The sequence below is a fragment of the Pseudophryne corroboree genome, chromosome 4, assembly GCF_028390025.1.
Source record: "Pseudophryne corroboree isolate aPseCor3 chromosome 4, aPseCor3.hap2, whole genome shotgun sequence".
Classification (NCBI taxonomy): Eukaryota; Metazoa; Chordata; class Amphibia; order Anura; family Myobatrachidae; genus Pseudophryne; species Pseudophryne corroboree.
In genome coordinates this window covers 835,513,853-835,538,422 of record NC_086447.1, presented here as the reverse complement: position 1 = coordinate 835,538,422, position 24,570 = coordinate 835,513,853, and the positions used below count along the sequence as shown (strand labels likewise).

At 40.8% G+C, this 24,570-nt stretch overlaps 1 protein-coding gene across 4 annotated transcripts in view; it reads right to left on the bottom strand.

The window, feature by feature from the left end:
- SNAP25 (synaptosome associated protein 25) overlaps window positions 1-24,570 on the bottom strand; it is a 195,284-nt gene that overhangs the window by 19,303 nt on the left and 151,411 nt on the right. For 3 of the 4 annotated variants that reach the window (XM_063918557.1, XM_063918559.1, XM_063918558.1), the window contains exons 5-6: window positions 8,131-8,248; window positions 3,435-3,560 (exon numbers count right to left, since the gene is read on the bottom strand). In XM_063918557.1, the coding sequence (XP_063774627.1) occupies window positions 3,435-3,560; window positions 8,131-8,248 (244 nt within the window). Of the gene's footprint in view, window positions 1-3,434; window positions 3,561-8,130; window positions 8,249-8,383; window positions 8,502-24,570 lie in introns of all 4 variants that reach the window. The other variant, XM_063918560.1, reaches the window with a different exon arrangement.

The following is a 24,570-nucleotide window of genomic DNA, read 5'->3' as shown; positions in this document are numbered from 1 at the left end:
AAGCCTGAGGCTGCCCCCCCCCCCCCATCCAAGGGCTGCGGATGGGGGGCTGATAGCCTTGTGTCAAAGAAAAGAATATTGTTTTTTTGCAGAAGAACTACAAGTCCCAGCAAGCCTCCTAGCAAGCTGGTACTTGGAGAACCACAAGTACCAGCATGCGGGGGACGGGGCGGGCCCGCTGGTACCTGTAGTTCTACTGCAAAAAAAATACCCAAATAAAAACAGGACACGCACACTGTGAAAGTAAAACTTTATTACATACATGCCGACACACACATACTTACCTATGTTCACACGCCGACCTCTGTCCACTTCTCCAAGTAGAATCCACGGTGTACCTGAAAATAAAATTATACTCACCAAAATCCAGTGTAGATCTGTCCTCTTCTTTTTTGTAATCCATGTACTTGGCAAAAAAACAAACCGCATACCCGATCCACGCACTGAAAGGGGTCCCATGGCACGCACTGAAAGGGATCCCATGTTTACACATGGGACCCCTTTCCCTGAATGCTGAGACCCCCCGGGACTCCTGTCACAGAGGGTCCCTTCAGCCAATCAGGGAGCGCCACGTCGTGGCACTCTCCTGATTGGCTATGCGCGTGTGAGCTGTCAGACAGCGCATTGCACAGCCGCTCCATTATCTTCAATGGTGGGAACTTTGCGGTCAGCGGTGAGGTTACTCGCGGTCAGCGGCCCCCGGCTGTGGCATTATCTCTCCAGCTAGTGGAGCCCGGTGCTGGTGTTAAAAATACGGGGGACCCCTACGTCTTTTGTCCCCCGTATTTTTTGCACCAGGACCGGACGTAGAGCCCGGTGCTGGTTCTAAAAATACGGGGGATCCCCTGTCAATTTTTTCCCCGTATTTTTACAACCAGGACCGGCTCAAAGAGCCTGAGGCTGGTTATGCTTAGGAGGGGGTTGATAGTATTAGAATTAAATACTGTATGTTTTTGAACCAGTGACGTGACTGGGATACTTCCATTCAATAGGAACCAGTGACATCACTGAGGTATTTCAGTTTACTAAGATCCTGTGACATCACTAAGGCCCCTCCATTCAATATGAACCAGTGACACTACAATGAGACACTTCAATTCACTAAGATTCTGTGATATCACTAAGACACTTTCATTCAAATAGAACAGTGACATCAGTAAGACCATTCCATTTACTAAGATTGTTTGATATCACTAAGACACTTCCATTCAGTTAGAACGGATTCTGAGATATCACTGAGACACTTCCGCTCACTAAGATCCTTTGACATCACTTGGACCCTTATTCCTGTGACATCACTTGGACCCTTCTATTCAATAAGATCCTGTGACATCACTGACACTTATTTTCAATAGGAACCAGTGACATCACTGAAGCACTTAGTTTCTGTTCACTAAGATTCTGTGACATCACTGAGACAGTTCCATTTTCTAAGACAAGTCCATCCATTAGGAAAGGAACCAGTGACACTCCAATTCAATAAGATCATGTGAAATCATTGAGACACAATCATTCAAGAGACATTTACATTCATTAAGATACTGTTACATCAATGAGGCACTGACATTCAATAGGAACAAATGGCATAGAAACATAGCAACATAGAATTTGACGGCAGATAAGAACCACTTGGCCCATCTAGTCTGCCCCTTTTTTATTTTATCCTTTAGGCAATCTCAACCCTTTTTTAACCTTAATTCTTTGTAAGGATATTCATATGCCTGTCCCAAGCATGTTTAAATTGCCCTACAGTCTTAGCCTCTACCACCTCTGATGGGAGGCTATTCCACTTATCCACTACCCTTTCTGTGAAGTAATTTTTCCTTAAATTTCCCCTGAACCTCCCCCCTCCAGTCTCAATGTATGCTCTCGAGTTCTAATACTTCTTTTCCTTTGAAGAATGTTTCCCTCCTGAACTTTGTTAAGACCCTTGATATATTTGAAAGTTTCTATCATGTCCCCCCTTTCCCTTCTCTCCTCCAAACTATACATGTTAAGATCTTTTAGCCTTTCCGGGTAAGTTTTGTGATGTAGGCCATGCACCATTTTAGTTGCCCTTCTTTGTACACTCTCTAATGTATTTATATCCTTCTGGAGATAGGGTCTCCAGAACTGGACACAGTATTCCAGATGGGGCCGTACCAATGACCTATACAGTGGCATTATCACTTCTTTTTTCCTGCTACTGATTCCTCTCCCTATGCAACCAAGCATCTGACTTGCCTTTCTCATTGCTTTGTTGCATTGCTTTCCTGCCTTCAAGTCACTTGAAATAATGACTCCTAAATCTCTTTCCTCCTCAGATGTTTCCATTATAGTACCCTTGATACTATACTTAGCCTTTGGGTTTTTGAGACCCAAGTGCATGATTTTGCATTTTTTAGCATTAAACTGTAGTTGCCACGTTCTTGACCATTTCTCAAGCCTACCTAGGTCATTAATCATTTGTTTGACCCCTCCCGGTGTGTCTACCCTGTTGCATATCTTTGTATCATCTGCAAAAAGGCATATCTTCCCTTCAATACCATCTGCAATGTCACCAACAAAGATATTAAATAGAACTGGACCAAGTACAGATCCCTGGGGTACTCAACTGGTAACATTTCCCTCCATAGATTGCACTCCATTAACTACGACTGTCTGTTTCCTATCCTGCAACCAGGTTCTTATCCATTTAACTGATTTATAATACACCCCCAGGCTTTCAAGTTTATTTAGCAGTCTGCGATGTGGGACAGTGTCAAATGCCTTACTAAAGTCTAGATATACTACATCTACAGCTCCCCCTTGATCTATTATTTTCATCACAGAGTCAAAAAAGTCAATAAGATTTGTTTGGCATGATCTCCCACCAGTAAATCCATGCTGTTTTGGATCCTGTAAGTTGTTTGATTTAAGATATTCCACTACTCTTTCTTTTAATAGTTTTTCCATTACTTTCCCTACTACTGATGTAAGGCTTACTGGTCTGTAGTTACTTGCTTCTTCCTTGCTTCCACTTTTGTGCAGTGGAACTACATTTGCTCTTTTCCAGTCCTCTGGAATAGCACCTGTATTTAGTGACTGGTTAAATAATTCTGTTAAAGGTGTAACCAGCACATCTTTTAGCTCTTTGAGTATCCTTGGGTGTATCCCATCTGGTCCCATTGAGGCATTGACATTCAAGGGGAACCAGTGGCATCACTGAGACACTGACATTTAATAGGAACCAGTGTCATCACTGAGGTACTTCTATTCAGTAGGAACCAGTGATATCACTAAGTCCCTCTGTTCTCTATGAACCAATGACATCACTGAGGAATGGCCTACAAGGAACCAATGACAGTGATATTACTGGAGTCTAGTGAATTGATTTGCTGCATTCTTCGAAATATTGGATTGACCCACACCAGCAACGGAACAAAAAAATGACCATTGTAACGATAATGACTCACCTACGCACAAAGCCACCACTAATTGCCATCTGTTCACGCTCATCCACAACACGTGCAGGCTGACTTGCTACCACTCCATCTTGATTATTGCCCCAAGCTTTTTTGTAAGCGTCACTTGATTTAAGCCTATGGAAAACACAAAATCAATAACCTAGAAAAACATAGATATCATAAGAGTATAAAAAAACAAACAAACAAACAAACATAAAAACCGCCACACTCTTTATGGTATATTAAACATATGAGCTTATTCAGGCAGATGAGCATTTGACATTAGCTTATACCGATATATCATGAACCCAATTATCTAATGCTGACATTGATCAGCTATGAAATCCTGAAAGTAAATTAATTTATTCAGAACTCCATCACAGCTCTAGGATAAAACATAGATCAGTCTTTTTTAATAGATTTTTTTAGTTAACATAGAATACACACATAAAGACGTACTTGCAGAAAAACAGGACACAGAACAAGACTGCCGAGTATAGTGTGTACATCACATCACATGGACATGCTCCCAAATTAACATAAATACTGTTAAATGGAAAAACGGCTCTATGCAAGGTTTAAGTTGCATAGCATATTTTATATACAAAGTGTTTTGGGGACAAATAAAAACTACTACAGGACAACTTTCGTATCTTAAAAAATCTTTTTCATTTGAGTTAATATATCGGTACTGTTCAACGGTAACCATACATGGAGAGTTGATGTACAAACCTTTATCAAACAAAGACAAAAAAAAAACAAAAAAAAAACTAATAAACAAACAAAAGTAAAATAGCTAAAGTGGAATGGATGCAGCAGCAAAACAAAAACAAGCGTTATACAGTAGCATCAATGTCCAATACACCTTGTTCATGCACAAGCTGGTGGCATGAATAGGAGGTGGAAACACTTTTTACTAAGCACAGCTCCAGTGGTTCACTATTGCTGTAATGCACCGTCAGTAACAGCTGTCACAGAGCCAAAACCAGTCAAAAGTGGAGATTTTTCTATCATGTAAAAAAAGAAGCATAAAAAAGGGAAACTAAATAAAAACTAAATATTATTAGAAATAATAAAAAAGGAAATTTAAAAGGGGAGTTCCTCATTTAAATTACTTGGTTTTACTGGTATCGATACCCTGAAACTTTTACTAAATGCATGGTCTTTTTAGTTTTCTTTTTTGATTTTCAACTCTTTAATTAAGGATTGTTTCAAGGGCTTACTACCATAGGTGCAGGGAGTGCAACTGCTATGGAGCCCAGAGCTGAGAGGGGCCCACCTTCCCTGTCACAGTTACATGTGTTATATACAAGGGCATAGCTACCATAGGTGCAGGGAGTGCAGCTGCTATGGGGCCCAGAGCAGAAAGGGCCCACCTTCCCTGTCACAGTTACACGTGTTATATACAAGGGCGTGTCTACCATAGGTGCAGGGAGTGCATCTGCTATGGGGCCCAGAGCTGAGAGAGGACCACCTTCCCTGTCACAGTTACATGTGTTACATACAAGGGCGTGTCTACCATAGGTGCAGCGATTGCAGCTGCTATGGGGCCCAGAGCTGAGAGAGGACCACCTTCCCTGTCACAGTTACATGTGTTATATACAAGGGCGTGTCTACCATAGGTGCAGGGAGTGCAGCTGCTATGGGGCCCAGAGCTGAGAGAGGCCACCTTCCCTGTCACAGGTACATGTGTTATATACAAGGGCGTGTCTACCATAGGTGCAGGGAGTGCACCTGCTATGGGGCCCAGAGCTGAGAGAGGCCACCTTCCCTGTCACAGGTACATGTGTTATATACAAGGGCGTGTCTACCATAGGTGCAGGGAGTGCATCTGCTATGGTGCCCAGAGCTGAGAGAGGACCACCTTCCCTGTCACAGGTACATGTGTTATATACAAGGGCGTGTCTACCATAGGTGCAGGGAGTGCAGCTGCTATGGGGCCCAGAGCTGAGAGAGGCCACCTTCCCTGTCACAGTTACATGTGTTACATACAAGGGCGTGTCTACCATAGGTGCAGCGATTGCAGCTGCTATGGGGCCCAGAGCTGAGAGAGGACCACCTTCCCTGTCACAGGTACATGTGTTATATACAAGGCGTGTCTACCATAGGTGCAGGGAGTGCACCTGCTATGGGGCCCAGAGCTGAGAGAGGACCACCTTCCCTGTCACAGGTACATGTGTTATATACATTTTTAACCATTCGGTGGTACATAGGGGCTCTTACAAACGTTTTGCTTGGGCCCTACAATATAGCTAGTCATGCCCCTGGACCTGCTCATTGTAATGTGGGATAAAATTAACTGGAGGGCATTATAATATTACATGAACTAGCACAATATCAAGTGGAAGCACTATAGTGTGGTATAATATGAACTGGGGGGCTCTGTGTGGCATAATATGTACTGGCAGCCCTACAATGTTACATTATGCGAGCTAGGACACTACCATGGGGCACAAAATGAACAACTGCTGCTGATAGAGGTGTCTCTATACAAGCACTGGGACAGGGGCCCCTTTAAAATATTGCTATAGGGCCCATAAAGTTCTGGCTATGCCCCTGGGTTGTCTGTTTTGTTACCCTGGCATATGATACTATACATAGGTTGCATCTAATGCAGTTTTTAATCCCAGGTCAAATGAAGAATACAGATATGACTGAAAATCACAGAAGAAATTTGGAAAGAGCCATGTATTCATTAAAAGCTGCAGCAGGGCATATGCGGTAAAGGGTGAGAAATTAAAGGTAACTAAAGGTGACCAACCCCTTTTAATATAACAGCTTTCCCCCCGCTATTATAAAACCATTTTTGACTGGGTTGCCATAGCGAGAACCATTAAAATCTAGGCATGCCTGCAGTGGCAGATGACAATATGTACAGCATTATCCGGGGTACTCTTTATATTAATCTGACAGGCCATCATTTCCTATATTTTATTATTTAAGAGCTTGTAATAAACCATATTATTATTTTATTACCATATTATTTATTTTTTCTCTAAGGGCATAATGTTAACTAATTTTATAAAGGAAAGGCAGTAATATGATTCTGGAAAAGGGTAGATTTACGAATATGACCATACAGCAGATTCCCTTTATATGTGCTGATTATCTGGGTTTAATCTTCAACACCAAATCTACCTCCCAAAAGCTAAAATGCTAATATATAAATGTTAACTGATTAATCACATTATTCTCCAGATAAATATATTTCATTGATTTGCTTCAGTCAATAAGAAGTCCAGTTATTATAACCCTTTGAACAAGGAGTTGACAGTGGGTTTCAGACACCCCTCAAGGTTCAGCTACAGTAAACTGGAAATGCACAGGGATTGTGACGCTAAATGGGGTGTTCTACCACCAATTGTACATACTACCCATTATGCTGCACATGACCATTTCATTATATAACTATCAATTCCCATTCCATGCTGAAGGCATTCTCTTATCATCTTCCAGACTGCAACTGACTAATTTGTAACACGTGGTTGCAGCAATTCTCATTTGCACATTGTGAAAGTTTGGCCTTATTGATACAAGAGCTGTTTATTATTTATGGATATTCATAAGTGTTGTACTATGGCCCAGATGTATTGAGCCTTCGAGAGTGCTAAATTACACGGTGATAAAGTACCAGCCAATCAACTCCTAACTGCCATGGGGATGTAGTTATGTGACCGCCAGTCACTATACTGACGCTGGGATCCCAAGCAATTGAAAGCCCGACAGTCGGCATGCCGACTAACAGGGACTATTCCCACTCATGGGTGTCCACGACACCCACAGAGTGGGAACAGAACCTGCAGCGAGCCACCGAGCCCGCTGCATGGCTAGAGCAAGCCCGCAAGGGGCTCCATTGCACTCGCCTCCCCACTGGCAATCTAAAGCTCGGAATTCCGGCGTCAGTATGGTTACCGGCAGGATCCCAAATGCCAGTCACCCAAACCCAACCCCTGCCATGTTACAGGCTGTGTTTGAAAAATGACAGTTAGGAGCTGATTGGTTAGTATTTTATCACCGTGCAAGTTATCACTCTACAAGGCTTGATAAATCTGGGCCATAGTTTTCAGTAGATGCCTTTTTTGAGAACACATCCTAATGTGTGTTACCTTTGCGTACTACAGAAAGCCATTTCTGATTCATTATGTACTTATCTGCAACAAACACGTGCATTACAAAATAGTCTCTCCTGCGTCGGTTAGTAGTCTAGAACTAATGACATATTAATAGAAGAAGCACTATTGGATAAAAACTGATGCAACCCATCCAGTAAATTCAGGAATCACCGCAAGCATCTAGGGAATATTATCTACATGCAAAAGTGGAATATTTCAACATTTCCGTCAGGACTGTCATGCCTTTTTTTTTTGTTCTACTAGTATTTGACATAATGTTGTTGTTTTATAGTAAATTATATATTCAGTGATTTCATATTTGATCATTGTATCAGAAAATATATATTTTATGATGTCAGAAATGTTGAAGTTCAGTTTCTGAGAAATGGGGGGGGGGGGGGGTGCAGTGCAATCCTCACTGCAGAATGCCTGATTTTAATACGTCTACTTCCCACTGTCTAATCTATGAGATGAATATTGATCTCTCTGCATGCCACATGCTTTTTCCTGCCCATGTGTCTAGCAGCGATGATCTCTGCAAGGCTCAAGGAGCAGCCTGGAGCTCACAGACTTGGCAGGCAGGCAGAACCTACTTGTTACATGGACAGACACATAGACCACAGAATTTTCCTAGGTCCGTCAAATTCTTTTCTGCTTCTTTCATGTCCTTATTGATTTGCTCCATCCCTTCCTCGATGCGTTCCAGTTGTTCTGATTAAATATAAGCATTATATCCCCACAGAATGAAGCAGATGGGAAAGGACAAAGAAGAAAGACAAAAAACTTCAGACATTCACTGTGACAAAAACTGGACACCACAGAGCATAGTCGGTACCCAGTACCTACTTGTTACAAGGACATATGAAAAGGCCACAGCATTTCCCTAAATCTTTTAAATTTTTCTCAGCCTCCTTCATGTCTTGGTTGATATGATTCATGCCATCTTCAACACGGTCAAGTTGCTCTGGTCAGGACAAAGGGATGACAGTGGGGAATGATATTTTATTTGTCTTAAACAGAACATGATAACGGACTATGTCAATGGATCGGTAAAGATATTTCAATGCATTACAGAGAAGGATGCATTGATCCTGAGCAGATGCTGTTCGGAGGAGCCTTCTAATGAGAAAAGTATTGTTTCGTTAAAAAATGGAATGGTGTCACAATAAAGAGTGAAAGAGATGAGGTGAACACATGATCAGATTATAGTTCCCTCGACAGTATGCAATGGTATGGCACATTCCATTTATGGGCTGCGAAGGCTCAAGACATATTTTATTCGACAGAGACTTTTCACAACATCCAGGTAAGTAAATAATGATTAAGTGTTTACAGATTATCATAAGGACACAAACCAATAGACAAACAACTCCTAAAATAAAAGAGCGTTAATCTCGGTTAGGAAAGTGACGTGTTCAAAGCCATTTACAAAATCCTGTAATTGTGAATTAATAACACGTTTTACTTTTTCCACAGAGCATCATAGATGATAAATACACAAATGTCTGAGAAGAAAAAAAAAAAAGATCTAAAGGTAAATAACATAATAATACACTCAAATATTAGATGGCATTAATCATCAGGCACTGGTAGTACACGGATCAGAGAGGACGAAAATCCTGTACTGTAATGGATTGGAGCAAATGACAATCGACCATTTGCTCCCAAAAACTGAAAAACAGACAAAAATGGTCAATGAGACAAATTGGTTAAATCCATTTGATTTAACCAATTTGTCTGAACGACCGTTTTTGATGGTTTTGTGGCATTTTGAAGCAAATTGTCATATGCTCCAATCCATTACCAGATTTTCGTTCCAACCAGCCAGATCGGATAATAAATCTTTAGGTGTACAGTATTACATGTACTAAGCAAGAATATACATCACTAAATATATTTATTGATGGTCTAGAACAGGCATGTCCAAACTGCGGCCCTCCAGCTGTTGTGAAACTACATATCCCAGCATGCCCTGACACAGTTTTGCTGTCAGAGAATGCTAAAGCTGTATCAGGGCATGCTGGGATGTGTAGTTTCACAACAGCTGGAGGGCCGCAGTTTGGACATGTCTGGTCTAGAACAAGTTTTCAACCAAAAAGTTTTATCAACAGGTCATGTTTTGAGCATTTCTGCCTGTAGAAGCTAGTGGGACAATTAATGGACCAGTAGAATACACACGAGGATGATTGAAAAAATCCACAAAACATGACCTGTTGGGGGAACCTGAGGACTGTAGTTGAGATTGCTTATCTAGAAGGCTTTGAAATACTTTTTAAGCTCATATTCCTGAAAGGGTGTAATTAGCTAATGTACTTCAGTAATAGCGTGACATAGGAATTTATATATTATGAAACGACTGGCATATCTATAATGGGTGCAGGGTGTGAGGTGCACATGGGCCCCTGGGTCCAGGGGTACCCACACACTACACCTATATAATTATACTTACCGCACCATCGGCCCGACACTGGCTGCAGAAATAACTGGGAAAATGGCAGCAGCGGCCATTTTCCCGGTGATTTGTGAAAATGCAATACGGATGTCCCAGGAACAAAGCGTGGGTGCTAAGTTCCCGGAGACCTGTGCATGTGCACAAAACGAGAATCTACTGCGCCGCCAGAGGGGAGGGAGCCTGCACATGGGCCCCTTACTCTCTTAACCCCCCCCCCCCCTCCGTGTGATATACCAACAATCATTCACTCTGTGATAATGATCAGCAGAAAACCCCTTCAATTAAAGCTGCAACTATAGAAGTTGCTGACCTAACGCATGTTATGGAATTGTTTAGCTGTAACATAAATTGGAAACCCACCAAATTCAGAGAAACTGTAAGACAGCTACACTTGGCAGGGGGCACACTTATGGCCATCAATTAAGGCGTTCTGTGCTTGAAACACTTAACTTAGAGCGCAATCTCTATGGGACAGGATTTACAGTCCTCATTTATTTTCTCTGTGGCACTTGTTATTGGCATTTTGAAAAGCGTGGTGCACACTGTGTGGAGACATATGAACCAACTCATATATGCTGGGCATACTGTCATTGGCCATTCTCAATTCACTATAAATCACATCATTGCAGCCCCCCTTCCCCGTAACACAATGTTGGGATTCACAACAAAACATTGCAGGATTCACAATTAAGCATTGTCCATACCTGGACGGTTGTGTCTATGTTACCTTCGTGATCAGGACCTGGAAGTGACATAACGAGAGGGCAGGAGAGAAGTTCCGCCCTTACAGCACCTAAATGTTTTCTCCGTTCTCCGTTCGTTTGAGGTTATTTTTTCTTTCTATGCACCATTGGACCCTCGCCATGCTTCGGGCTCGGTGTCTCGCTTCGCTCGCCACAGCTTATTATTCCTAATAGTTTGTGACATGGACCCAGGGGCTTATGGGAAAGGTCCTCTCCACGAAGGTAAACTAGACACTACCATACCTGGACCTCTCCCTCCTCTGATCTCTCAGAGAGCATACCAGGGAAGTAGGTAAGTAGGTACCAGGGAGCAGGGCTGCCTGCTCCGGTTAAAAAAATAATATACATTTACAGTTAGATTGAAACATTGAGCGGTTACGCATCTGAAAGATGCAGAACATTTTGGACTACAGCTGTGTATGTACTTACCAGGCGAGTAAACATATAGAGCCTAATTCAGACCTGATCTCTGTGCTGCAAATGACACTCATGTCCTGCGATCAGATAGTCACCGCCCAGGGGGGAGTGAAAATTCGCAATATGCAAGTGTGTGAATATATGTGTACACTGTGCGAAAATTCCCCTCAGTCAGCGGACAGGTGCAAAATCGTTCGCATCACATTCACCATCGAATGTTTTTCCTATTCTGTGCTGTGTGTGCAATCTGTGCATAGCTCAATAATTACTCCACCAGTGCGAAGAAATCAGGCCTATCGTGGCTGGAGCCGACGTCACACACCCTCCATGAAAACTCTTGGGAACGCCTGCGTTTTTCCAGACACTCCCAGAAAACGGCCTGTTACCACCAACAAATATCCTCTTCCGTTTGCATGGCCGTCCTTGCGAACGGCCGTGCGATCAAAATTTTCGTACCATCCTGTCGCTGTTTGGCGATGCACGTGCGCATTGCGGTGCATATGCATGCGCAGCAGCTTAATAATCGCCCGTTGTGTGAAAACGCACAGCAGTGATCAGGTCTGAATCGGGCACACAGTAAGAAGTACTCGCAAGGATTTGCAAGCTCTAAATTTAGTAATGTGCTCTGTAATATACTTCTTCAAAAATAGTACTTTCGTTGTATCATGTAAAGGTATATTTAACTTATCCTAAAAATCATTTATTTTTTTATTTTTTAAATATGCCATCAAATATATAAACTGCACCACAATCTATTGAAAAGTATAGCTTAAAAAAGCAGTGACATTAACGTGGAATGCAAGAAGAGAATAGAAACATGTATTATAATTTAAAATACAGAACCGTGACATTAACCTGCATGTTACACAAAGTCATATTAGTGGGTTGACACCAATTGTATTTTAATGATTTATTACACCGAATAGTTTATGGTAGATTAAACATGAGGGGTTTAAAATGTCCAATTAGAAGCAGCAGACGGACACAATTAGCATAAGACAGTTAATGATTAACTACTGTATACCATGCAAAGGACAAAAGAAGATAGCGAGGACATTACACTATTCTAGATAGTATTGATGTCATTTGAAGGCTAACACATGGGACTAGGAACAAGAATATAACATGTTTAATGTACAGAATAACAAAGCTCTATTCTTCTTATGTCATTAAGTATTTTATAATTCAGCTGTCACATGGTGATTAAAGTGTTGCAGCAATGGGTAAGCCATGCGCTTTTTATTATTAATTTGTTTATATATGATGTGGTAGGGGAGACAGCAAGTGTTTGATATACACTGTACTGCAAAATTGCGATGTTACCATCTGACTATTCCAGGTCACTAGAGTACCCATATTGGTTGATGCAAGTCAAGAGTAGACTATAAGAAATATAACTTTAGTACTGCAGTACAATTGTTGCACTTAACTCTAAAAACTGATGCTACACATAATTCCATTTCTACAAGTGAAAGATTCCAATTCAAATATTATCTAATACAACACTTTGAAAACGGTCACATATACCATACAGCTGATCCATTGAGCTTTAAATATACCTTTATAATATTACAGATTGTATTTTTATGCATTATGTTGCGACTAGGGACATACTTTGGGCAATGAATAGGATTCTAAATACAGTCCACTTACTGCCCAAAGTACGTTGTAACTACTCTAAGGAAAACTCAGTCATCATTAGAAGGACAAATACAATGAGCTTGATATTATACATATGAAAATCACTGTATGTATAAAACAGTATATTTTCACTAGTTTTTTTGGGTTGGGGTATTTAACACATTTTGCTGAAAATGTGTATTACAGTATATGAACTTCTTCTATGTTGAAAAATAAATACATCTTGACTGCATTTGTAATTCTTAAGGTTTGATAAATGCTTGTGATAAGTGTGATAAGTGTCAAGTTCCAGGCCAAGGTATCCATAAATCCTTGAAAAAGCAGGGAAAAGTGAAACGTACGTCAGTGCTCCTTGCTGTGTACCAACATGATACAATCGTTACTTTGTAAATGCATATATGTGTACGTATACTTAGTCAAGAATGTACATACTGTATAGGTATATACACATGTACATACTAAACACTTTTTATTAGGTACATCTTTCTAATATCCTGTAGGATCCCCCTTTGCCCCACAACATACGGAATTCTTCCTTTAATGGATTCATCAAGCTGCTGGAAGCCTTCCTTATAGATTCTGGTGCATGTTTGCATGATAGAATTGCACAGATGCTGCAGATTTGTCAGCTGCACATTCATGCTGAGAATCTCCTCTTCAACCTGATCCCAAACGTTCTATATTGGATTGTGACATGGTGATAATGGTGGCTATTGGAGAACACCGAGCACATTGTCATGTTCGTGGAACCAGCTTGAGGTGTGCTTTGTGACATGTTATCCATGCTGGAAGTAGCCATAACAAGATTAGCCATAAAGGGATGCAATACTGAGGTACGATGTAGAATTTAGACGATGTTCACTTGGTACAAATGCCTAATGTGTGCCAAGAAACATTCATCACACCACTATACCACCAGCAATTGAACCACTGACTCAAGGCAAGACGGATCCATATGCATGTTAAAGTACAAGCTGAGATTGTCAGAACAGGTGACATTTCTCCAGCCTTCAATTGACTAGTGTTGGTGGGCATGTGCTCACTGTAGCTTTTTCTTACTGTTCTTAGCTGACAGGAGTGGAACCCGGTGTTGTCTTCGGCAGCTGCAGCCCATCCACTTTAACATCTGATGTATTGTGTGTTCAGAGACACTGTTGTAATGCATGTTTCTTTGAGATACAAATGAACCAGTCTCATCTACAAGGCATTTTCACTCACAGAACTACCACTCACTGGATGTTTATTGGTTTTCTCTGTAAACAGTAGGAGTAGTTTGTCAAAGTTACTAATATTACATCTCTAACACGTTTCGGAGTTTGGTATGATTAACTGATTGGCCGGTTAGGTATTTGCATCATTGCACAGGTGTCTAGGTGTGTAGATAATATAGTAGCCACTGAGTATATAACACACATACAGTACATACATACAGGTAAGTGGGGGAAAACGGAGACACCAATATAGAAGATCTGAGGCATATTGGTTCATAAGTCTGGAAATAAGCAAATAGGATACAACCAGCACAGCAAGGCAGAATGCCATTGTGGGTGTCTATGAAAAAGCTCCTAGAACTGTTTTACAGCGTGGACAGGAAAGCAAGTGCACAAATGTCCAGGGAGGTGTGGTGCGCAATAAAACAGCATGCATGCACAGGAAGGATGCACCATTGTTCTTCCACAAAGGTGTCACTCAACTGACACATTGGAAATGCTGTATCCAGTGTCATTCCAGAATATCCCATAAATACTGTATTGGGTCCAGAAGTGGGGAATGAGATGGCCGTGACTTATGGACAGTTTCATGCTCATTAACTTTTTAATAAACAGTTTTACTATACAGTATATGAGCAATGTTTTTTTAATTTTTGGTATATTGCTATAGCTAAGGACTCTTTTCCCATTTGTTGTATGCTTAGCACCTACAGGATCAATTTATGTTACTGAACATCTGAAAACTTTACTACTGTATTATTTCTGATTCCTCTGGCCACAGTCCATCCTCTGGTGAGCCTGACAGTGATGATGACCGTTCTCCATTTTAATATTACAGTGGTTATATATTCCTCAGGTTGTCTATAGCTCTTCTGAGCTGAGGTGCAGAAGTCAGAGGGAACATTGTTGCGCACTGACCAGTACTTTAAATTATTTAGTATTTTAGTGCAATGAAATGTATAAATACATCAAAGTTATAGAAAACCCCCATAAAGCATGGCACATAAAATAAATGCAGCCCTGATGCCCTGTATTTTTTCAATGATTGAATATAGAAATGAGACTCCAACCAATAATGTTTTAGAAAAAAATTGACAAGTTCAGCTAAGGAGGTTATCCAAATAAAGTAGAAGGCAGAACGTCAAGGTGATTCTTTTGCAATTGCATAGTGGTTAGCACTGTAGTTCCCAGAACTGGAGTCATGAGTGCTAATAACCAGGACCTTAGAATGCCAATTAATTGGTGTCACATCTCTTGCAAGGATGGTATGGATGTTACCTGTACTTGCAGGATTTGCTAATACCCAGAGCAGACTGACGAAGTCCATCGCATCGGTTGTTTTTTTTTTACCAGGGAGCCCCGCAAGGGGGTTTGTGCTTTGCAGCACCAGATACGCAGGTCATGGTCCCTCTGCCTGGGCTGCTACTATACGTATGGAGCTGACGAACACTGGAGGCACTGAAGACAAGTAGTGAGACTTGTCGCCATGTGGTGTACTGATGCATAGTTGACAGGAGCAGGAGCAGCCAAAGTCAGAACCAGGAAATCACTAGGAGCAGGACCAGGTGAGTGAGGAGAATCGGCAGACGGACCGGAACAGAACACTGATAACACTCGTAGTTCACAGAGAACAGATGCTGGAATACATGTATGAAGCCTAATAGTCTGGAGCTGGATAGTGCCCAGAGACTTCCTTATATAGGGAGTGGTGCCAACAGCATGTTTTTGGCATGCCTATCCCTTTATATCTAGCACTAAGCGGTGTGTTCCTATCGGATCGCTTGCTGTCACTAGGGAAGGAGCCAGAACCATCTGCACAGCGTCAGAGAGAGTGGAGACGCCAGCAAATGGGGAGAGGGACCGCCGGCCACCAAGGAGGACCCCTCACTGCGATGCCCGCAACGGACCCCAGGGAACCAGCACTGCCAGACCTGGTGAGTAGGAACCGGACTACTACACACTTTGACAATTAGCTGCTGATTATTAAAATGGACCATGTATGTTACGGGATTTATATTCGAAGCTCCATTAAGGCGTTGACTAATGTGATTCTGCTACTGAAATCTAGAACAGTAGCATGCACCTATATTTGCAGTGTGGTCAAACAGGCACACAAAACACACCACCTCAATGTGTAAAATACAGTAGGTATATTATATCTTCTGAAAACATAAGATGGAAATGTTAAAAGCTTTAGAATTATTTTTAAATATTTTAATGACAGCTACGAGGTTGGTTGAAGTTAGTGTTTTATTTCCCACAGGAAGAGGCTGATTGGATGCTATTGCATTATTTATTGTGCATGTTTTGTGAGGGAATGCAGTAGCTGATATATGTGCCAACAGTGGAAGACAGATGAAGAATGCAAGCTCATACTTACTGTAAGTGACTATAGAGCAGCGTTGTTCGTGTTTTATGTATTCACTATATGGAGTGGATCATTTCTGTGATCTACATGATACGTGAAAATGACTTCATGGAAGCTACAGGAAGCGTTTCTGCTCTCTCACTGGCGTTTACATCCTCTCTGGACCTATGAATTATTTAGCACAGATGCAGTTGCATAATCAGCTTTTACTGCAGCCAGTAAGTGCCTTGTTGTATCGACCAACCTTAATTAAGCACAGTGCCTGAAATATTTTTCTCCATCTCCGGATAACCAGGGGATCGCGAAAGAATTGTTTGCGTGACTTTGTTTCCAGATCCATCTTTAATTTATGAGAAGATGCCTCTCATGAACAAATGTCAGATTGTACAACATGAAAGCTGATTTTATTTGCATATAAATAAATTAATTTGCCACTGTATTTGAATGACCTAATACTTGCACCGTACACCCCAATTCAGCAAATGAATAAAAATCAGCAAATGCCCAAAATATGCTAGTATACCATAACTTTATTGGTAGAGATGGTGGTCTGTTTTTTTTCTGTAATGTAATGTGTGTTGCTGTGGGGTTATGTAGGACAATAGCCCCACTGACAGCGATACAGAGATTCTATAAGAAATGGACAGTGTTCATTTCCACTAGTAATTGAACAATTATACAGATAATGATATAAGCAAGGGCATAGCTCCCATAAGTGCAGCTGCTATGGGGCCCGTTACATGTCAAAGTTACATGTGTTATGTACATTTGTTACCACTAGGCGGTAAATAGGGACCCTTGCAACCTTTTCCTTGGGGCCAACAAATATCTAGTTTCACCTCTGGACCTGCTTATTATAATGTGGTATAAAATGAACTAATGGGTATTATAATGTTACATAATATGAACTGGGGCACTGTATTGTGGCACAATATGAACTGGAGGCACTATTGTGTGGCATAATATGAACTGGGGGCACTGTAATGTGGAATAATATGTACTGAGAGCCCCAGGGGTGTAGCTAGGACTTTGTGGGCCCCATAGCAACATTTTGAAAGGGCCCCTGTCTGCTTCTCCGCAACAGTGGTTCATGTTTTGCCCCATTACAGTGCCCTATTTTATTTTCTGAACCAATGTTGTTGTACCCCAGTTCACATGATCTCACACTGTAGGGCTGCCAATACACACTGTGAAACACTGTACCCCCAAATCACATTATGACATGCAGTGTCCCCAGTTCATATTACACCACGCTATAGAGCCTCCACTTCTTATTGTGACACATTACAGTGTTGCAGTTCATATTATGTTGCATTATAATTAATGCCCTCCAGTTCATTTCCCACCACTCACACATTTTGTGAGAGCAACTACTCCGCAATGACAACACCAGTTTTTAAGGTAAAGGTGTCATTCGATGGGGTGTGATGTAGATTATTCAACTGTGCTTTTTTGATCATTAAAGTCACTAGGGAATAACAGTGTGTTCTTAAGTGTATGAGTGTTGATTCCTGAAAAGTCACAGACAGAATTTACTGCGCATTTACTGTACATCCTCATTATTTAATATCGGGATCTACCGTGTTACTAATTAGTCTAAAATAAGAAGTCATCAGAGAGAGAATATTTAGCACTTTAGATGAGATATGTGTTCAATGGATTTTTTTTTACATTACACTGATTTTTATGATATTCTATATATTGTTCCATAGTACATCGCACACAGTACTTGCCATACTAAGAATGCCCGGGATACGCCTGAATTTTGGTCCCTTGGTCCAAGGATCTGGCAAGATCCCAATACCTCTGATTTTAAAGCAAGTTTATGTAGATTTCTTTAAATGTAGACTGGCAAATATTTGCTTTTATTTAATCTATTTTTAAATATAGTACAATTATATGACTACCCTTTGAGGTCCTTAGTTATGTCCGTTTATACCAATCAGCCACTGAAAACACTTTGATGCCACTAATGTCCTACAGTTTAATGCTGTTATAATTTAGTGTTGTGGCACTGTAGCTGCAGTTTTGCCATTGATGCATGAGATACTGTAGGCTGGCCCCACATAATGGCTGCCTCTCTTCCTATAATAAGTTAACAATTTTCTTTTGTTAAAGTTTTAATGGTTGTGACAAATTTATTTTATCATTTCAATAAATTTTTAATAAAACTACGCTTGTAAGGGAGAGCTTCAGTAAAGCTGATGAATTGGAGAACAAATAAAAAAAATGTTTTTTTAAATCTGTGTCACACAATCAAGATGTCAGACTTCTCCAAATGGCCAATAACTTGCCAACAAGCAGCCAGTATGGCACTGTGCACCACGTATTCTCTTACAAATTAAAATGACTGACTATTCTACTGTAGGTCACCATTTAGATGTCAGAGAAGCCAAAATGGTACACATATATTTTAATGTGAAATAATAATACTGACTACAGTGGCAGATAGTTACATTAAATTGTATCTCCTTCCTAGGCAGCCATTTTGTGCTCATGATGAACATTGAACTTATTAATTTACAACCAGAGACGTCACAACCACTTTGGTTCTGATATAATAAAATGCTGGCTTTAACAGTGTGAGGGATAAAATACAGATTATTGTTTCTGATGTCATTTGTGACTAATCCATAGGAAACTCTTGTCACTATAGAATGTTTGTGTGACCATTAAATAATGAAAAGAAAAAAACAGAGTAATTATATCAGTATAAGTACATAGGATCCTGTAATTGATGAGGAACATTATTTGTCAAAACCTTGAAATAAATGTATTTACAAATGCAAGATATTTACAAATACAAAACCAGTCAAGTGTTAGCACACAGTAATGGCATGGCGAGTATAGCAAGTAGGCAACATCAACAATTACCTGTCAAAGACCCTTTTAATCTAGGAAGCTGCCAATAGGGGTAAACCGTGATAACCAACGGCATTGGAGACCAGGCTTTTGAGACCCTGATGCAACCACAATATTCCACATGGGCTTATATCTCCTTGCTTCTTTCAAGGCATTTTGATCAATATAACCCTAGAGAGTGGACTGTTTAGAAAAAATAGAAGGATTTTTACACTAAAAGCACTGTATGATTTTACTGCACTCTTATGAGAATAAGACTTAAACAGTCTCCCCTATGCAGTGTTGAGGGGGCCTACCAAGGAATGTAGTGGTAGGGGTCCAAGCTTAAGGGGTATGGCCAGGCTCTAGTGGGATTTGAACAGCTAAATAGAGAGAAATGCAAAGAACAAGGCTGTTTTATAAAAGAGGATACAGGGGTGTGTCAGGAGCACCCAATTTGATTGGCAAGAATGCTAATATGGTTTAGTTAAATAGAAACAAACCATGCACCCAAATTAATCCATGCTCATTGACAAACCAAATACTCTCAATGATGGACCTTGAAGAAGGTAAACTTGTCTTTTTCTAGGAAGAATAGATTTGGTACTGAATAGCAATAAAAATATGCCATATCAAGTGTTGTGTAAAATCTATTTGTTAGCATCCCCAAAATATGTGGACAGGGCAGTCTTTTCATATGGGCTCAATGGGCAGTTGAGATAGCAGAGGGTCCCCTCTTTCCAGGGGTACCAGATTTTTGAAAATTGGCCCTGGGGAACCGGAGATATCCGACTTCAAACAGTGGTCCCCATCCAAACCTGTTAATTGCTCTTCCCAGCAAGATATCTTGGGTTCTAGTTTTTGTGAGGGTATACTACAAAAGCTGGGACTATCCCCTTTTGGTGGACACTAGAAGCTTGTCTTTATTATGCCCAGAACCAAAGATCTCAGCCTTCAAGCAGCTGGTCCCTGCTCCAGCTCCACACGCCTAATATGCAGTTGTATATTTTCATTGGTGGATTGCTCTGGCTCCTGAACTCTGCTCCCCAAGTCCCCTGTACCTCCTGAAAGGTGGTACTCTTTAGTTTTTTATCCCATTCAAAGCTAAGAAATCTATTTTCAGTAACTTGAGATATCTGCAGTCAAGCAAGCTGCCCTCCCACCAGAAAATTATGAATATTAAGCCCACTCCACTATCCACACCTCTCCTACGTATTAAACACCCCCTACCACCCTGGAAGTCATGTACCAGGGCCCACTTATTCAACCCAATGCCCCCTTCTACAGTTTAGCCCCATATATGCAGTAAATGAGTAATTAGCAGAAATTACTGCTCCAGGTCCTACATGCTGAGCGGAAGATAGAACACCTCCTAGGACATTAAAGCTGCTGCTGATAGCACTCCCCACCCCTACCACTGGAGGATGGGTAGGGGGCCCAGTACACTTCTGCACCCTGGGGCCTGCACTGCTGTTAAGACGGCCCTGTATGTGGAGCAGGATGTGTTATTATCCGCATTCAATCCACAGGAAGAATGGATCGTAGCAGGAACTAGGTACCATTGGAGGACCTCTGTTTTTGGGCACCTATAAGCAATAGGCACCTAACCAATTATTATGCCAATCGGGCATGACTGCATTACTTATCGTACTTGTCGCTCCTAAATGTTCATACCCATAACGCAGCTAAATTCCTTTAAAGTAGCAGACAACTCAAATGGTAGTTTCGGCACGTAAAATAGCCAACGTTTCATAGATTTCTGCTCACCACCTCAGGAGGATGCAAGCAGGAATAATGCAGTCCTGCCTGATCAACAAAACAATTGTACTCCCCCTTTGGTAGTATTTTCAAAGATGCACTCACAAGATGAATCCACAACGACAGACCTAATATGAAACAAAATCCCAAACTCAAGCGTCTCCCCTGTATCCTACTCCCAGGCTAATTAATAAAGATCTTCAATGGTAGCATTAACTGCCTTAAGAAGTGATAAATTGAGAACCAAAGGCCGCTGGAAGAGAAACTGAGACAACAGAGAGATTAAAGTGTACTGCATCAAGGATTACCATGAAGCCTAAACATATTTGTATGAAAAAGGCCATGTGAAATTGTGATGAGAATCGAGTATGATCAGATCCAGTGCAAAATCTTGGTCGACCCAAATTGGCACAAGAGCAGGGAATAACAATACTAAGTTTGACCCCCTGTGTATGTGAGAGAGCGACAGGGAGAAAAAACTGCCTGAATTCCTGAAAATGTGAACGGGAAGTGTGGATGAGTGGGGGACCAGGAGATGGGGAAAGCAGAAATGTTACTGGTCAGTGATGACCTGATTTGTACCATTAGTAGAAAGATTATTCATTTATTTTAACATTCTCTTTGTGGGCCTCGTCATTTAACAAATAAAAAACACAGACAGTTCATTCATCGGGGTCCTCTGCAAAATATTTGTTTCCCTGTAAGTTTGGCAATGTGCCTATTATGTTTATATCTCTGCTCTGTACAGCACTGCAGAACTTTAAAAATACATTCTAAGAATTATAATTCTCAAATTACCCAGCAGCCACCAGCTGCAGTAATCTGATGGACATTTGGTGACTTTACTTTTCATCTCTCTACACTCTGATAAAATGTCCCTGGTTCCTGTGACTATTTGACCATGACCCGAGTGACTACCAATACATTTTTATCTTTTTTACATCTCAAACAATGTATATCACCAACTCTAGGCAATCACAAATCTACTGATCACCAAAGTGATCTTAGAAGGGTACAGTATAGAGTCTAAGAAGCACAACATGTTCATCTGTGGTGCCTGCAAAGAACATGCCTTGAGATGACCTTTATGGGGAGACAACTAAAGAATAACAGCCCAATAGCAGCCCAAGAATAACCTCTAGCATGGCCATTAGATGGCTATAGGCAATTAAGATTGGTCATGACATGAACCCAAAGGCCAAGTCAAGTGTTAGGGAGAGCTATAAGAAGCATACTAGACAGGGTTGCTATAAATGCAGATAATTATTGCCCAGATGAATGTTATGTGAATTAACTGGGCTGGAATTAAACATTACAGTGATGTAAAAACAGGCACAGTGTTCACACATGTAGGTGTTTGAATAACTAGCAAGAAGCCATTATATTACAAAGACACAAGTTGAGAAGACCCCCTATGTGGCCACATAGAGAATTAGATTTTTAGTTGAAAGCCACATCTCAGATATCGAAATGGTATCCAAAACTACAACAAAATGTGTTTTTCTGTTAATGTATGTACATACTGTACAGTAGGAAAGGATACTGATTTTCTCCCAGGGAAGGAGATCTACACTTATGTGGACACCTTTGCAAAATGTGTTAGTGTTCTAAGAGCGATAAAGTGGAGAGAGATAAAATACCAGTCTATGAGTTCTTAACTGCCATGTTTGAAAAATGACAGGTGCTGATTGGTTGTTAGTTTGTCTCTCTCCACTTTATCTCTCTCCAAGGCTTAGTACATCTGCCACTATGTGTGTTGTACTGCAAGTGATGGGCTAAAGAATAATATTTGTAGTGAACTTGGAGCATTAGGAAGATTTTTCATAAGGATGAAGCAACATATTATAGAAAAATTATCCACAACAAACCTACCAATTCGATTTTATCTTCTGCCCCAGGCAGACCCGTCTTGCAAATTGCAATGGTGGAAAACAATCAACCTTTGTCTGGTAAACTGCGAACCCAAAATTGCGGATCCCCTAACTGTGGATGCCCACAACTGACGATCGGCGATGGGCTGGAAACTCATTCTAGCCCTGGCTTTTCAGTGGCTTAGCTGTAAACGCCACTGAAACCCTGGTTAAAGATGGCTGGAAGTAGGTGGCAGCACTTTAACCGTATATTGACGACAATCAGACAATTAGATTGTTCTCTATAATGTAGTGAAGATGGCTTTAAACGGGAAACTTTGGCTCAAGGTGCAGGTCTCTGCATGTCAATTTACCTGCAAAGGTGTTTGGCTCCTTTGCCGATTGTACACACTTTCCTGCACGGATAAGCGAAAGGCAGAACTGTGATTAAATCTGTCCATAAATGGGTCAATGGATAATCCACCACAAAGGTTTCAGGATGAGCATTAAATGTTTGATACCAGGATGACCAGCTGCTTTGGAGTAATTGGCCCAAGCAAGAGCTGTAGAATGATGTTCTTTAGACATTAATAGGTTTTTACGCCCTAGGAACACAATTTATCAGGGCTTCAGTAGCAGCCTATATAGCACATATGATTGATGATTGTTTCAGAATCAGCTAGTTCTTTGAAGTAAAATGGATTTAGTTTATGTCAGAACCTCTGCTATAAAGTCCTTTAGATCAAGATACACATAGAAGCATTCCCATAGGGATTCTCTCTTAAGATAGAGTAGATATTTTTGGTCTACATATTAGTTATTGGTTGACTAGAAATAGAGCCATGACTTAAAACTATAGTTCCCAATTTCCAATAGAATAATTATTTGTTAGCTATGGTTATTCAAGGGATAACTGTCAATTGCATGGTAGGAGAGGAGTCTGCAGAGACACAATTGAAAAGAGACATTGATGACATTTTCAACAGCTCCAGAATTAGGGTTTTTCTTGTCCCTAATATATATCTAAAATATGAGGGGGAATGTAAAAGGTATGAAAATCACAAAGTGAGAGATTTTGTGAGAGCTCCTGTCCTGACTAGGTTGATTTTGCCATGTAAATGATTGGCACTTAAAAACAAACAAACATGAGAACTCTCACCCTATTACGTTCCCCCCCCCCCCCCCCCCCCCCCCATGGGGTTCCTGCATATTTTTATATAGTTTTCTATGTTCCAAAAGTGGATATTAACCTATTCTGAATTGGATATCAAGCTATTCCAAGCACAACAGTAGTTAACCAGGCACATAAACATTAGTAGAATTGAACCTACAGATTAATCACAATCCAGGGTCAATGCTAGTATTAATTCACCACTGAGATTAAATAACTACTTTGGTGCCTCATGTAGAATTGGATGTATGCAGGTTCTGTTTCCATAAAATGCACATGCGCACAAAAGACTTACAATGGTGTACGTATACAGATTTGGTTGCCTCTTACTTCCTACACTTAGAGAGGTGGATTGCGGTGTATGACTGTCAGGCTGTGTCTCTCTTACTTGTGCTTGACCCCTGACACAAAATCTGCATGGATGATAATGACGACCAGCGGTAATGTAGCTTCTCATTGGCTGATTGCATCAGGGCTCCTCCCACAGTATATACCTTAGTATAACTGCTATATTATATGAAGTCGCGGCCATCATTATCATTAATTGATATTTGTATTCAGATGACGGCAGTTAAAGATAT